Below are 17,447 nucleotides of genomic sequence, written 5' to 3'. Positions count from 1 at the left end.
CCTCCCTCCCTCCCTCCTTCTCTGTCTTTTTTTCTGGTACCAAAGATCAAGCTCAGGACCTCATACTTGCCGGGCAGGCACTTATGCTGCTGAGCTATCTCCCCAGTGGTTGCTTTTCTTATTTGTTTCCAGGATGCATTTATTCTGAACGCTGATTTCTTGTTGATGAGATACTTTACATGCCTTCTTTATGTGTGGAACTTACTATTTTTTAATGAAATCTTTCAACATACCTACTTTTAGCTATTTTAATATAACTGAAGTTTTAAAACGGTTACTTTGTATTTTTTTTTAAGTCTCGGTTAAGAAACCCTTCTGTATGCCAGGACTATAAAGGTATTCTGAATATTCTTCCAAAGTTTTTTTTGTTGTTTGTCCCATTTAGAGTTTTAATCTTCTGGAAATAATTCATATATTTATAGGGTGTAAGGTCTGAATATTTTGTTAGATTTGAACTTTTAAAAATAGCTTTCTTTATCTGGAAAAAAAAAAAGATGAGGCTAGGGACATGTCTCAGTGGAATAAATGCTTCCCTGGCAAGTACAGGAGCCTGAGTTCAATCCCCAGTTCAAAAAAAAAAAAAAAAGTTTTATCCTTTCCTCACAAATTTCCTTGAAACTTATGATCACACACTTCATTTCTGTATTCCCTTTTCATTTATTTATTTTTCTTTATATTCTTATTTCATGGCCTGTTTTGCTATCCTGGTAGCAATGCCAGAATTTTTAAGTTTGACTTTCCCTGTTATCTTTTTCTTATACTGTGCTGTAGTTTTAGTTAAGTATTCAGTGTCTTTTACTTAAAAATTACTTCCATCACTGTGCCAGAGTTGATCTAGCTCTTCAGTTTTTCATCTCAGTGACTTTTCTAATACTTCAAAAATTTATGATCACCTACTGTTCCTTTTTGTCTTTCTTTTTTGGTATGATGTTGTTGTTATTGTGTTTATAATGGTTGTCACTATTTCATTTATCTTGGGAAAGATTGTGAACATTAGTAAAGTATTTCCAGTATGTGTTTAATATGTAACATTTGTCTTGGGTGATTTCACATCTCAGTTGTTAATTTTTGGTTTTGCCTCCTCGGCAGTAAGATTTCTTCATGTTTCTGAAGTTTGAAGAGTCATAGGATGATGTAAGAGATGGTTTCCCTCTTCTTCTTGCCCTTGTCGCTGTGATGGTCATCTCACCTGTTCCTTCCAAGAGCTCTGGACTAGAGGCTGCTCACCACAGTGCTTTGGGGTCCCTTGTCTGAGTCAGTGATGTGGGTATTCCAGTGATGGGGATTTGGCGCTGGAAGTCGGTTCCGTGCCCTCCTGTGGAGGCCTCTGTGCTGCTGTCCTCTCCACACCTGTCCCTTTGTCTAAGCAGCAAACAGGGCCCTGGTTTCTGCCCTTGAGGGGTGCTGGCAGAGCCTGTTGCTGTGTTAGTAACCCAACTCCTGCTGTCCTGCCTGCCCTGCCCTTCTCTGGAACTAGGGCACGGCGGGCCAGAGCCCAGCACATCGCTTTGGTGTTTTGTCCCATTTCTTTCTCCAAGATATAATTCCGTTTTGCTACTCACCTGTGACTTTTAACCTTCTCACTTTGTACTTTAAAGTTCAAAGTGAATTATATCAGGAGCTAAAAAATAGGTGAATCTATAACAACTGCAAGTCTATTGGGTCACTTTGAACTTTCTGGAAATGTAGTTGGAAATGGTCTGTACTTGTTTGAATTTTCTCAGCTAGTTTCCATGTCCGCACCACTCCACCGTTTAAACTGAAGCAACAGCCTTGTCTCTCAGCGCAGCGTTGCTCAACTCTTCTCCAAGCTTTCAGGTGTTTGCTGTGGTGCTGTGCGGCAAGTTTAAACATAAAGCATCGTGATTGCCACCTAGCGGCAGGAATTTGGTACTTCATGTGTTGTTCCCCTCCCCCCACCAGCCCGTGCTTATCTAGAAGCATTGTTTCTTGCTCACTGTTGTAGGCTCTGATTCTTGAACTGCACAGGAAGAAAAAGCGCTCTCTCTCTCTCTCTCTCTCTCTCTCTCTCTCTCTCTCTCTCCCTCTCTCTCTCTCCCTCTCTCTCTCTGTAGGAACTGAACCCAGGGTGCAGCAAGCTAGATCCCCAGCCCTTTTATAACAATTTGAGTCACAGTCTGGCTGATGTGCCCCAGCAGGCCTTGAACTTACAGCCCCTCCCCACACCTGCTCATGTTCCTTAGGCCAAGCAAGTCGGCTTGGCCAGGCACATCCATAGGAAGTGGTGTATGTCCTAAAGGAAAGAAGAGGTAGAAGTTGGTGAATAGTTGCTCAAGAATGCTGCAGTCTTTCGTGTCTATCTATGAAACAGTTGGATGAAATCAAATGAAGTCTTTTATAAAAACATTGCTTATTTAGTGGTTAATACTAGAGTATACATGCTACAAGAGTTTGGATATTTCAAAGATAAATGTCCAAAGAAACCGGGCTCCATCCTTAGTTCTGTGCCTGGCCATATAAAAGGGGCTACGAAATCAAGTATCTTTGTTCAGGCTGCTACAATGAAATAGTACAAACTTGATCTTTTGTGTGTGTGTGGCTAGCTCAGCCTGCTCTGGGGGCAGAACTGGCATGGCGTGTGGTGCCAGTGATTGAACCATGGTCGCTTGCCTAAGCAGGTGCTTTGGACTGCCAAACTAGCTCGCTGGCCCTGAAATAGTACAAACTCAACACCTTATGAAGAGCAGAGTTGTTCTGGAGGTTGGCCAGTCCAAGGTGCCAACAGACCCCGTCTGGGGAGGGCTCCTGGGTGCTCACGTTGCAGAAGGGTTGAGCTAGCTCTTTGGAGTCTCTGTTCTAAGGAGCCGAATCCCATTCATTACAGCCTTGCCCTTGTGATCTGACCGCCACCCGGAGACCCCCTCCATCCTCCTGGGAGCCAACATTTGAGTTGGGTGAGGAGCTAACAGAACATAACAGTGCAGAAGCGGTAAACTTAGAGTTCTTTTCAGTAATGAAATGTTTATATTTCTTTGTTTTTTTTTTTTTCTGCTGAAAAAATATCCTAAACATTCTTGAACAAGGACACACATTAAGAGTTTTATCCATTAATTTGTGGAATTTCTTATGGAGTTCTGGTCCAATATTATATTTTTCAGACATGGAAATGGAATAGAATTAGGTACTAAATTAATCCACTAATTATTTACTTAACCTCTATATGGCTTATGTGGCTTTTTACCTTTCAAAGAGGCAGGATGGACTTTCCACCCAAAGTCTGACTCAGATGTGAAGACTGACAATGAGACACACATACAAATGCACACACATGGGAGGGCGTGGAGAGATTTATTACTCAATGAGACTTCTAGGGAGCATGGGGCAGGCCTGAGAGCTGCTCTGAAAATGACTTGTGCGAGCATGAGGGAGACTGGGATCAGTCGAGGCCGAGGGCTCCTACCTGTGTGGTCTCCTCTGCTGTAGTGCTACGGGCTTTATCAGGTTGCCTAACTGTGGGAATCGGGGAGAAGTGAGTGTAAAAGCTGTCAGTAGCCAAATATCAAAAAAATAGACTTAGACTCTATCATATGTGAGACTGTTGAAGGCGAACTGATAAGAAGGTGTTGTGGCCACAGTACAGGTGACTGCCTGTACTGCCCAGTTGCCCACCCGAGGCACTGGGTTCAAATGTCCTTTGGTAGCTCTCCCTTTCTCCTCTCTTCTCCCTTCCCCTCCCCAGCTCTCTCCTCCCTCCTCCCTCCTCCTCTTTTCTTTTTCTGGCATCACTGTTGAATCTTTCTCCCCTGTTTTTGACAGAATCGAGGTAGCTATGTGTTTTCCAAACCACATCGTGACTATGGGCTGCATTGTTTATGGGCTTACGGTGCCTGACATGTGGCCTTACACTTGGCCTAAACTTACAAAATATACAAGCTTAATTTTGACCTTGTTGTTAGGTTTTGAAGCATTTGACTTGGGAGTTTGCCCTTCGTGACTGTCATCATTTTCATGGATGTTACAGATAACTGGAGAAAGTTTCTGCATTTGCTTATGGATAAATTTTTTTGAATTTGTATCCATCTGTCAGTAATTAGCATATTTTCCTCTTTCATGTGCCAGTTTCTTTATTTTGGGGCATGCTTTGCTACAGGTTTAGGTTTACCTAATTTTTTCTTCAGTTTTGTTTTCTACTTGGATAAAATGAGCCCCTTACAAAGCAATGGGTCTCAATTTTAATGTGAATTATCATCATTTAGGGGCCTGTGATAGTACCTCCATGAGGCAATGCAGAGCACAACGAGGACTTGCATTTGTAAGTCATTACAAGTGATGTTGGCATTGGTGGTCCAGTGAGGAGGCAGGTCAGCACTGTCCATGAGATCATGAAGTCTGCGTGCCAGCTTGGTATTTTTCCTTAAAACACATTGAAATGAATTGTCAAGTGTCAAAATGAAGCCCATATATCTATTACAAAAAAATTTCCTTTCTGGTATGTGTGCAGTTTGCTTTGAAAGCTTCAAGTATCCCTCAAGGTAGAGTTCAGAAAAAGGCTTCCTTGTCATTAAGACTGAAGTAAGAACTTGAAAATATAGCAGTGTGAGGCAGAGTATGGACAGAGAGAGCAAGCAGTGGAAATTAGGGCCCAGGGGCAAGAACACACTATGCTCCATATGCAGCTGGGAATTTTCTTTCTAATTTTCCAGTTTGCCAATGTTATGAGTGTCTGTGTATATAATAGGGGAGTGAACAGGAATTATGTGTAAGAGAGAGTAAGTAAAACCCGTTTTAGCCATAATCTGGTAGCTAGGGGCCTGGAAGTCTCTATGGAGAAGATGAACAAATTGTAAGCACATAACTTGATAGTACATCATAACGCATACATTTCACTTTGGCCTAAGCTTCCTTCAACTTCTCTGGGATTAAAAATGTATAACTTTAAATACTTTAAAAACTTATGTAGGGCTGGCCTGATAGCTCAGTGAACTAAAGCACCTGCTGAGGCAGAGGGCAACAACTAGGGCTCCATCCTCCAGGGTGCTGAGGAAGCACGCTGAGAAGGTGACTGAGACTCGGTGTGGTGGCGCGCGCCCATAATCCCAGCACGAGAGAGGCTGAAAACAGGAGGATCACTATGAGTCTGATCTACATAGTGAGACCCTGTAGACCCTGCAGACCCTGCCCTAAATGCAGAAAAAATAAGAAAACCTTATGTAAAAAGTTCCTTGAGTTTTTAAGTTATTCTATTGCTTGGATACAACTAGAAACTTCTAAGTTCCTAAGGATTTTGAATTTTTGTATTTCTGATTTTAACCCAATCCAAAAGGGCAAATAAAGAAAATGAAGGAAACAAAAGTCTAGAGTAAATGCACAGGTTCTTCGGGCATGAATGTCCTTCCTGGGACTTACTGCATGTGATTTGGAGAAAGTTGTTCAATCTGAGCATCTCAGTTTCTTCATCTGCCAAATAGACCTTGACATGTTTGCAATGTGGAAGACTGGCAAGAGTTAGCATATGTAAAATTCTTAGGCTTATTCTTGAGAAGTAACACATAGTAATGTTATCTGCAATCTTATTTAACAAAAACAAACTCTTATAATCATTGATGAATTGTACCAATAGTTAACCTATACTTTCTGTGTTTCTGAAGTTATTTGTAACTTGGAACTCTTGGCAAACTGGAGGACATAAACCAGACACCTAGCAGAAAAAAAATATTTTGCTATTGTAAACTGATCAGAAAAGATTTCTACCAGGAAGAATAGAAAGGGGACCAATTCATTTAGATACTTGACTAGAAAAGGTTTTATTTTTCTTTCATATTTTCCCCCCAAATGTTGAATTCTGCCAGTGAGAAGCCTTCTTTAAATGTTTTTCATATATTCTTCCTAAAAGAAACATGTCAAGCTTTTTGTGGAATAGATTATTTTAGTTCATTTACTAACTTCCCCTGGAGCTAGGTGACTTCAAAGGCATCTTCCCTTCCAATCAATCCCTAAGGTTCAAAATTTCTGTGTCTTTTTTTACCCATTTACACAATCCCAGAGCTACGGAATGCTTAGCTCAAGTTCTATTTTTAACAAACACAAACATCCTTGGTCTTGATTTAGAACTTCTGCTCACCATCCTCATGACAAAAAATTGTCTCACGTTAATTTAAGGCATTTGAAAAGGAAAAAATGAGGGGAAGAGGATGGCCATTATCAGGACGCATGCCTGGCAAGTGCAAGGGCCTCAGTTCAATCCCCAGCTCCATTTGAAAGCCACCGATTTACCCTTTCTGTTCTGTAGCATTATTCTGTAACCTTCATTCCTGCCGCATTGTCTTGTGAGCCCTCAAGATGAGTGTTCTGTTAGCAAAGACATTATCTCTTTCCTTCTACATGCCTCCTAGAGACTCTGTTTTATCACTCTTGGGGTTAGGTGTTTTCATGCTGCCTGTAACGATGGTTCTGTTGGCAAAAATGTTTGTTTAAGGAGGAGAGTTGAATCATGCTTTGCTGGGTGTGAACTTGCAGTGATCTTCATCAGTTTGTTAATGAATTAGTCACATCTATATATGTCACACCCTTAAAAGTATAATTTACACAAAATGAATAATTTCCCAAAATATAATCTGCATGACTGCTGCTCGGGACATAGATCCTGTTCTCAAGGAGCACTGGCTTTGCAAGAAGGTACTACCTTCCTCTGGCTACCTTGTACAAGTAGGAAATTGATTTGGTTTAGTTATTTATAATCCCAGAGGTCAGGCTGCAGCAATGGTTAGCCTATATTTTCTGAGGTTTCTCTCCATGCTTAACTGGCCAGCTGCTGTGGGCCTATGCAGCACAGCACGCGTGTGTGGTAGGGAAAACCCACGCACCACATGGCTGGGTCATGAAAATGGGAACAGGCTGTATTCCCAGGTTCTCGCCACCCTCTTTGAGGACTCACCACCACACAGTGACCTGTGATCTCCCACCAGCAACCCCCACCAAAGCCTCCACCACCTCCCAGCACTACCAGTTTGGGTATGAAGCCTTCACACTTAGGCCTTTGGGGAAAACCCAGGATCCAAGGAGTATCAGTTAAGATCGCTGGGTAGGGACATATGAGTGTCTTCAACTTTTAGAAAGTTCCAAACATTTTCCACAGTGTCTGTATGAGGTTCCACCCCTGCTGTGAGTGTATGGGGATTCTTAGTGTTCAGAACCTCCTCCCATGCTCAGTGTCGGCAGACTCACACAGTTGACTCTGCATTGCAGGTTTGCCTGGGCAAATCAAGCTTCAGTTACAGGTCCTTACACACTGGGCTCGCTACTGAACTTGTGCGTGCATTTTTCTTGATACTATATCCAAAACAATACAGTATCACTATTTATGTAGTATTTGCATTATATTTCTAATTGTGAGTTTCTTGGCCTAGTTTTTCATGGGTTCGATTTCTAGTAGATTTGCAGGATTTGAATAGTTAAACTAGATATCATTTGATTATATTTGTTTCAAATATATTTTCCTACTCCATATGATGTGATTTCTGTTATATTTTGAGAAAAAAGCTGTGATTTTTATATAGTTAAACTTACAAGCTCCCTTCTTGATATATAGAGTCTTTTTGTGTGTCTTTGGAAATCTTGTCATGTTTCAATATTATAAGAGATATTATGCTATATTGTCATGTAAAATATTCACAGTTCTCCCTTTAATAGTGTAGCTTTTAACGGATTTGAAGAACCTTTTATATGGTATAAAGTATGATTCAATTTCACATTTTTTTGTAGAAATATCCATTTAGGATGTTTGCATCGATTATTGAAGACCAATCACTGTGTCAGCAAGATCTTTAGTGCTACTTCCTTCTCACTTGAAATGATCATAAATTCAGAGTATGTCTATATTTTAGTCTTATTTCATGTCTCCATATCAAAACCACACTACCTTAATTACATTATAATAACTAAAAATAATTCTTGCTAGGTGGTAAATTAATCTTATTTTATATTTTTCAGTTTCTTGGCTCTTTTTTCTTTTAAGCATTTTGTGCCTCTATGAGTTCATAAACATTTTAAAAACAGCTTTTTGAATTAAAATCCTCAATAATTTTTGAAGGATTTTATTGAATATAGATCAATTTGGGATTATCAGTACCTTACATTGATGAGTCTTATAAATAGCAGAAACATGGCTTGCTTACTATCTTTCTGTATCTTTCTTGGTAAAACACCTTGATAAAGTGTTACTGTTTTCTGTATATTGTCTTTAAATTTATTTCCTAGACATGGTACTTTCTATTTTCAAGGATACTTTAAATATTTTAAGTTTTCTTTTTAAAATTATTGCTAGCTCAAAGTCTTTTTGTATATTGCTGTTTAAATCAAGCAATTCTCCTAAACTCATGTATCCTGATATATTGTTTTTTTCAATTTTTTAAGTTTTCTTAAGTATATATAGTGTATATATTTTATATATACATTTTGGTAGTGTATATATACCTCAATTTTCCTCTTATAATCTGCATATGTTTTGCTCCTTTTTTGTGCTACTATATTATCTGCTAATAGCCGTAGGGCAACACAACAAATATAAAAAGTAGCAGCAGATATCTTTTTGGCATATTGACTGTTCTAAAGGAAACATTTAAAAGTCTAAAATTGATGCATATTTTAAAAATCTAACTTATTACAGAATTTTTCTTTGAATTTTACATGAGCACAGTTCTTTGAGTTTTGACACATGCACAAGTTCCTATAATTGTTACCATAACCAAAATAGAATAAAATTTGTTAAACTTCAAAATTTCTCTGTGCGCTGTGGCTCAGCGGTCACGAGCTCTCCTCATCTCCAACCTCAGGTAGCTGCCGCTTGGATCTGTTCTTTGTCCCACTACTTTCATTGTTCCAGTTGTCAGGTAAACACAATTAAACACTAGTTTGTCTTCAGAGACTGATTTCTTTTAGTGTAGACAATGACTGAGATTCGTCCGTGATAGTCCTTGTGTTCCTTTTCATGCTGCATTGTACTACACTCCACGGGTGCGCTGTGATTTGTTTGCATATTCATGCATTGAAATAAACATATTTTCTGATTCTGTAGATTATTCTGCTTCCTTAGATTAGCTTCCTAACCTATCGTGCTTCAATTTCTTCATTAATGGTGATAACGCCAGTTCCTCAATCGTAGAGTTCTTGTGAGGCTGAAATCAGTTAGCAAGCTGGGGAGATGGCTCAGCAGTCCAGGTGCCTGCCTGGCAAGCTTGAGGACCGGGATTTCATCACCTGTACCACATGCCTTGCTGGTCCCAGAACCCCAGAATTGCTCTGCTAGCCACCAAGAAAAGGCATGTTGGCACGCACCTGTAATTCCCAGCAGTAAGGAGGCTGAGACAGGAGGATCACTACAAGTCTGAGCTGCATAGCAAGACCCTGTACCAAATAAATAAGTATTTTTGAGAAACAAAATGAATTAACATACAAAATACATTTGGACCTCTATATCTAAGGGTTTCATATCCACAAATTTAATCAACCAAAACTCAGAATGATTGAAGAGAAAAACATTGCATTTATAGTGATTTTGCTCTTTTTTCTTATTTTCCCCCTTACCAAGCAATTTAGTATAATGTCTAGTTTCATAGCTCTTATATTAGGTATTATGAATAACCTGAGATGATTAAGAGGATATGGTAGTGTACTATAACATCCTGTAACTCAGTTGTGTCCCAAACTTTCTGATCAAGGAGATTATGGGGCCACAGAAGAAAGTGATCAGTGATGTAGAGTGTGCCTAAGGAGAGTCACATGGAGAGAAAACATTCTCTAGGCTGTCAGAAAGCAAACTGGTCAGGCAATGGCCATGACTCATCCACATGGCTGACACTGACAAAGGATCTATAAACTGTGGTAGAGGGTTTCAGGGTAAATCCTGAGGTGATTTGACTGACCATGGCAAATATAAAAATTACATTTCTTGTTATATAGGTCTTGATTTTCTTGGTCTTAACCATCCAGCAGAAAAATATAAAAATGAGGTATAAAAAGTAAAGCCATATTAATAGGCTGACTATAAAAGGCTCAAGTCAACAACTTCTGACATTGCCAGTGCTATGAATAACCCATTACTATTATAGACTACTGGACTACATTGGATTATTTTGCTGAATTCATGCACGTACAATATTTAAATGGCAATGGAATGCCTATCTCTGACAAAACTAAACAAAAAAAGAGGATACAAATGAAGGATCATTTTGTATCTGTAGATACAAAATAGTTAGGATAGATATACAGCTACTTTCTCTTAATTCAGTGAGAAGAAAGATTTGTACCAATAGTGTTTGGACAGGATATCATGTCTGTATCTTGTACTATGAATAACCATTACAGAGATGACAATATGCAATGTATTAATTATTGAAACTGTCCTACTAATTGGTTTTGAAACTCTTTCATTGCTATTTGTTTCTCAATAAAGTTAAGAAAAAAAGAGGATACAGTAGGATGTGCAGAGGACGTAGGACTATACTGTGATATATGTGCTTGGGCATCTGCACACTTTGGTATCCTCCAAGGATCCCAGGATCAGTGTATATTGTGTATACTGTGGGATACTTGTACTTCCAACAGTGCTGGTTATATGGTATCTGGCTAACCTTGTCACCAATATTAACAAGGACTTTGAAGTGAAACAGAAATTGACAAGTTCAGGAAACAGCAAGGGGCCGGTGTGTGGGGCAAGGGGGCTAATGTCTAGAAAGAAGAGTAATATGAGATGATAAAGGTACATGGGAACTAGATTAGAGAGAGCTGGATGAGTTTCAATGGGAGGGGGGGTTGATTTCATGCCAAAAGGAGTGAGACAAAATCTGGTTCATGTCTTCTGGAGATTACTTGGCTGATGGGACAAGATTTAGTCATGGTGTTGGTAAGAGTGACAGCCAGTCACTCTACCAGAAAGCACCATAGCCATTTAGGGGAGAAATATGGTGCCTTGGGCCATAGTGGCATTGGTGCAGAGACAGTGACAAGTGGCTTGGACACGGAACCCACGGAACTTGCTGATGGATTAGCAGCCCGGTGGAACATGTTCTCCACAAGGGCACATAATAACTGATACTCCTCTTCCTGGGGGTTTCCCAAAGGTTTCCCTCATCCACTTTTGAATTAAAGCCTCAACTTCCCTGCATGATTTGTGAAATTCACTTGGAGAAATAGTCTGTCTTTTACCTTTTCAATGAGTTCTGACTTCTTTCCTACTCCTTCTCACAACCCCAGACACACTTGTGAAAACAGATTACTCCAGAGCAGATACGTGCCTGGAGCACTTTGCCTGGAGCGCTTTGCCTTGGGGCTCTCTCCAGCGCCTGGGACACCACATGCTTAGCTCCGCTCCTGGAGAGTTGTCTTGGCTGCTTTGTGCTTATCCAGATGGCTGGTAGTTTCACTGGTTGGCAGGAATTCTTCTGTACACTGGGGACTTACAGTTGAAATAAATATTATTATTCTCAGATGAAAATTAAACCAGAAATTTATTTTTGTCATTTCAACTTTAATTCACTCTACAATCTCTTATTTAAAATGAGAAATAATCTTAACTTTCTAGGTGATCAGAACACTAACATTGGCCAAGGGTTACTTAGTCTTGCTTTCAAATGGAGATATTTTTAAAACAGTTAAAAATAGACTGCTCTCATCTCATGCTGAAAATATTATTTACTTCCTGTTCTTAGCACATCTATGTTTGTTCTCTGTGGGGCTTACACTTCCACTCCTCCTTAAAGACAAACGGTGACCCAGTCTTCATCTGAAACACCCTAATCATGCTTTAAAAAAAACAAAACTGATGGAATTTCTCCTTAAGTCAGTGTCCATTTATAGCATCTATTTATTCAGCTTATTTGTAGGCGACTTCTGAGATCTAGGAGATGCTCACTTGAATTTTGAACCTCGTTTTGTGCTTCTTTGTAACTAGCTTCTTTTGTGATCTTACAGAATACCAAGCTGCTATTTTACACTTGAAGAGAGAACACAAAGAAGAAATTGAAAACCTACAGGTATATCATTCTCTTTGATTCTACTGAACTGGCCATCTGATACTGAGGTTTCTCAAGTGTTGAAGTAAATATTCCTCTTGCGCTGAAGCATTTCTCTGGGTGCCGCCAGCATCTTGCCCTTGTCAGAGGGCTCTGACTTTATTGTGGGGGTGAATGTCTTGGATACTATTTAATACATTTAGTTTCTCAGTTTGAAAAAATTAGATCAATGTCTTGGAATCTAAAAATGGGTGTTCTGCTTTTAAACCAGGGAAGAAGGTAGAGTATTTAGACTTTCACTGTTTATATGAAATAATATAAAGGTCATCTTTCCTATGCACAGTAAATTATTGTTGGGAGTTGTGCCTACTCCTGTTCCTGTGCTCATGTCTATGTATCTCTAAGCATATCTCCTGCAACATGATATCCTGCAGATTAAGGCCCTTGAAGGAGACCCTCATGGCAGGAAGTCATGGTGAACCCTTCCAAAGCCATAGTGAGTGCTGGGAAGTTACCATCTTGGGCCTCCGTTGGGAGCTAGGGCTGAAGTATCTTTTTCCTTGTCCTGCCACCTAATGGTCCTTTCTTCTTTGCAGAATTTGTTTGCAGTGCTTAGGGCAGGAAGCTCAGAATCTTAACTTCAAATAACTAGATATGTGATCAGACTCAGAGTGTAGTTTGGGCTGAACCCATACTTTCGGCGAGAATAACAGCAAAATTTAAATAATGCTAACTCATTACTTGCTAATTTGATGAATTTGTGAATGAAATAGTCCTTTAACATGTGTATTTATTGCAACTAGAAAATTATATAAATTTATGATGCACAACATGTTTTGAAATATGTGTATATTTTATAACAAAAAAATCAGGTTCATTAACATTTGAATTACTTTAGGAACTTATTTATTTATAATAAGGAAACTTAGACTTTACTTTCAGGGATTTTCAATGACAGTACATTCTCATAAGCTATCGTCACTATAGTAGATCTCTTGGACTCACTCTTCTTATCCTTCTGAAATTTTTCATCCTCTGACCAACAGCTCCCTAATTCTTTCCCCTTTCTATGTACCTCAGCCCCAGGTAGCCACTATTCTGCTGCTTCTGAGTTCAACTTTCTTAGATTCTATGTGAGGCCATGAAGTATTTGTCTTATCGTGCCTGACTTATTTCACTTAACTTTAATGTCCCCCAGGTTCGTTCATGTTGCAAATGAAACAGTGTACCACTTTATTAGAATGAGTAGCATTCTATTATGTGTATATACATTTGTTTTATCTGTTCATCCCTTAATGGATACATAGCTTGATTCTATAGCCTGACTTCTGTGAATAATGCTACATTGAACATATGTATGTAGATATCTCTTCAACTTGCTGATTTTGTTTCCTTTTTGTATATATCCAGTACTGGGATTGCTGGCTTTTTTTAAATAATGGTTATAGTAGTTTACATTTTCATCAATGGTGTGAAAGGGTACCCTTTCTTCCATATACTTATCAGTACTTATTATCTTTTTTCTTGGTTTAGTAATAGGTATGCAGTGATACCTTCCTGAAGGCTTAGTTTGCATTTTTATGATAATGAGTGAGATGAGCATATTTTATATACTTACTGCTCATTTTTATGTTTTGTGACAAATGTCTATTTCTTTGTTCATTTATAAATCAGCTTTGATTTTTGTTATCAGCCTACTTGAACTCCTAATATGTTTTATGTATTAATCACTTATTGAATGTATGGAAATAGTCTTTCTTTCCTTTTTTAAAAAAGTAGAAAATTTACTAGGACTAGGCAAAGCTATTAAGAGATAGGAGGGGTCCTGAGTGGGTAGCCAATGAACTTACTTCTCTAAGAAAGTTTTATAGAGCAAAGTCATGAAGGGTGGGCTCAATGGGGGTCAAATGACAATCAACCAATAATATTACAAATATAGCCACTTGGCTAATATTGATCCAGTAGTAGCAAGGGCATATGGGTGACATCATTAACTTTGGTTGATAATCTGTAGTCTTAGTCTTGTCTTTTTCTTTGTACTCTCAGTGGTTTTAGTTTTAATGTTAGAGAGTGGGAGAGGATGGTTTATTTATATGGGAAATATCAAAATGTTGGCACCAATAACCTCAAAATTCCTAGGGAAATATGTAAATCTGGCCATTGTGACATTAATCTTCTTCAGGTGTACCTCCAGCGAGTTCCCAGGGTGAGAGCTTTCTTTTTTTTAAATTAATTAATTTATTTTTATTTTAATTTTAAACAGAGTACAAATTGAAGATAAATTATCTACAAATATAAATGAATATAACAATAAAAATTGTCCAAAATAAAAATGAAGAATTTACAGATCAGTCATAATAGTTCACTGTGTCAAAACCAAGAAACTTATATTCATATAATTAGAATGCTCAAGGTAGAAAGGAGTAGGCAATAAATATTTAAAGATATAAAATTTCTGAATTTAGTTCAACTTATAATACCATATATCCAAGAAAAATGAACCTTTTGCACAAGAAATTAAAATAAGATCATACCAAGATACACAAAAATGAAATTGTCCAAAACTTATTGTAAAGAAAAAAATTATTAAAGCATATACATAAAAAATATTAGCTATGGAAGAACAAAATTAAATAGCACCTTATTCTACATTAGAAATAAAAAAGGACCAAGTGTGTAAGAAACTAGACTAATTAAAGGACTGAAAGAAAAGATCTGTCCTCTTTGAATTTTATACTTAGCAAACATACCTTTGAAAAGTAAAAGTAAGATTTTCTAGTTATACAAACTTGAAATATTTTAATACCTCCAGAAGTAGCATATAGGAAAAAACAAAGAGCCTAATTGAAAAGGCAAGAGAAGTTGCAGTATGCTCTTGGATGAATAATAAAGAGCTCTCAATATGATATGCAGGACTATATAAAAATATAATAGATGAACCCTTATTTAAAGGTCATTGCAGATTTCTATGAAACAGAACCAGTCTTTTTTTTTTTTTTTTTTTCAGAACCAGGGATTGAATTCAGGTCCTTGCGCTTGCCAGGGAAGCACTTATTCCACTGAGCCGTCTCCCTGGCCCCAAGAATCAATTTTATGTTGGGTTATACACGTATTTTTTTCCATATATGTGTGTGTATGTGTGTATGAAAGACAGGAAGGAAGTAATATAAAGTCAACAGAAAATGGAAATATACTTTTTAAAGTTTCTAATACTAGGAGAAGATATCATATGATGTCTTTTAAATAAATTGTAGGTCAAAGATATAGTATAGGGGCTGGTGAGATGGCTCAGTGGTCTAAAGCACCTACTTAAAACAAGCTTAGCAAAGCACTGGGACCGTGGTTCAATCCCCCAGCACCACATGCCAGCCAGCCCCGCCCCTTGGTGGGCTGAGCTGGCCACACACACACACAAATAAATTAAAAAAAGAAAAGAAAACATTTAAAAAAAGATATAGTATAAATCTTAGAACAAAAATTAAGATTAAGCAATATTCAGAAAATTAAATACTAATTAATTAAAAATTAAATTATTTCAAAACAATTAAACTAAGAAAAGGTTTTCATGGTAGCAGAGATATATTAAGATCAAAACATAAGAGAAATACTGGAATGGCAAATAAATGACCAACATTTCTAACAGTTTGAGGATAGGATATCGTACAAAGTTCTAGTGTGTTGTAGACATGCATAATGAGCCTTCTGCCTTAACTCCCTCAAGAACACAGTCTTGTCCAACTGCCTATAATAACTGTAACCTGTCTGTCCACAGTGTCCCCCCTCTGACAAGGCATCCCTAACTGTGGCTAGTGAAGAATGGGCAGAGTTTCTGTCTAGCCACTTTGAGCTGCGATGGGCCAGTGTTGGGAAGACTGCACGCAGTCAGGGCCCTTTTTGGGAGAGCTAATTTAATGAGCCTTCAATAGAGATCATGTCATAGTTTAGCAGTTTTGAACTCCTTTTACAAGGTTGATCTAGTGGATCCAGGTAAGGAGTCCAGAATATTTCTCATTGGTCCAATCTGCATGATCACTTGGCAAGAATAAATAAATTTTCTAAGAAGTTAAAGCATGTGTAATCGAAACATGGACACTGTAATGGAAAGGCAGATTGGGGAAAGAGCCAAGGCATTGGTCATTGGTCCTGAAGGACTGGAATAGTGATTGTAATTAGTTGGCTCTTAGACCCCTTTACTTATGGAAGTTATCTTTAAGTCTGATATTTCTTGTCACAAATCTCATTAGTTTTATCTGTAAGAAGATGGAGAGTTTGATGATTTTGAAGGACAATTACAGCTAAGGAATTGAAAGTTTTTTGTTGAAATTTTATAGTTTTCGACATGTTTTGGGTATTTTCTTTTGTTTTGTTTTGTTTTTGCATCACTGAACCATAAAAGTGGCCAGCTACTGCTGTAACTGGAAACTGCCAGAAAGGGGTTGATGATTGGAGACACTTTTTCTATCTACCTCTTATTACTGTGGTGTTATTTTCATATGTTTTTAGGTTATATTTTTTATCTGGGTGTTTAAAAATAAGTTAAAGTGTGACCTGTGTTAATAAAAACTGACCTTGTGCTGTCTACCAAGGTGAGGTAAGCCTTCCTAGACCCTACTTTTAGAACAATGTGCAATTTCTCACCTCTTCTCTGGTCAGCTGCTGGGAGAGGTCACGGTCTTGCTTGACCATGTTGCTTGCTGTGAAAGCATGGGAGCGTTTTCCCTCCCCTCTTTTTTTTGGCACGGTGTACATTCCTTGATTCCTGTTCTTTAGAGTTCAGAAATCTCCCTTCTCTGGGGATTGGGTAACTCACTAAAGTTATAGGGACCTATCGAAACGTTTTCCTCATGTCCTGGGTCCATGTTGAGCTTGGAGGGCCAGGGCCGATGTACTGGCTGTCTGCTTAGCCCAGGTATGTTTCTAGTTATGGTCTCCAAACTTCAGCTGTTGAACACTCAAAAGAGATCAGTTATATTGATATCTTAATGTGAGCAGTGATCTTAAATGTTAAAATCTCATCTGGATATCAAGTACTTTGAAATATAAAGTATAGCTAGAGTACTGTTATTTCTTACCCATTACTGCTATTCTAGAAGTTAAATCCCTGCAGACAACACTTACAAAGATAAAGAAGATTTGAAATCAAGAGCCACATGTAGTATTTCAGCATGACAATCATGATATTATCTTTAAAACACATTATATGTCTATCTTAGTATAAAATAACTTTCCAGTCATTTATCTATTTACGAGATATAAAATGACATAAAACTACCTAAACTTGTTACTTTGGACCATTTTAGTCACCAAAGAGAAATTTAAGCAGCATGCACTTGTTTATAGATATTCTTTAAAGATTCTTAATGTCTAATCTCCAATCATTAGAGTGACATTGTCTGGACTATACAGAGTTTAGTTATCTTTATCATTTGGGTGACTTTCCAGTGCTGGATTGTCATGTACATCTCACCACAGATAGCT

At 38.1% G+C, this 17,447-nt stretch overlaps 1 protein-coding gene across 1 annotated transcript in view; it reads left to right on the top strand.

The window, feature by feature from the left end:
- Positions 1-17,447, top strand: part of LOC101571550 (formin) — a 314,401-nt gene that overhangs the window by 38,631 nt on the left and 258,323 nt on the right. Inside the window, exon 3 of the mRNA XM_004643140.2 lies at positions 11,929-11,990. Within this exon, the coding sequence (XP_004643197.1) occupies positions 11,929-11,990 (62 nt within the window). The remainder of the gene's footprint in view (positions 1-11,928; positions 11,991-17,447) is intronic.

Source organism: Octodon degus, unplaced genomic scaffold, assembly GCF_000260255.1.
Source record: "Octodon degus isolate 3935 unplaced genomic scaffold, OctDeg1.0 scaffold00166, whole genome shotgun sequence".
NCBI classification, from domain to species: Eukaryota; Metazoa; Chordata; class Mammalia; order Rodentia; family Octodontidae; genus Octodon; species Octodon degus.
Note: the sequence above shows the minus strand (reverse complement) of the source record. Positions and strands in the feature narration are given on the sequence as shown.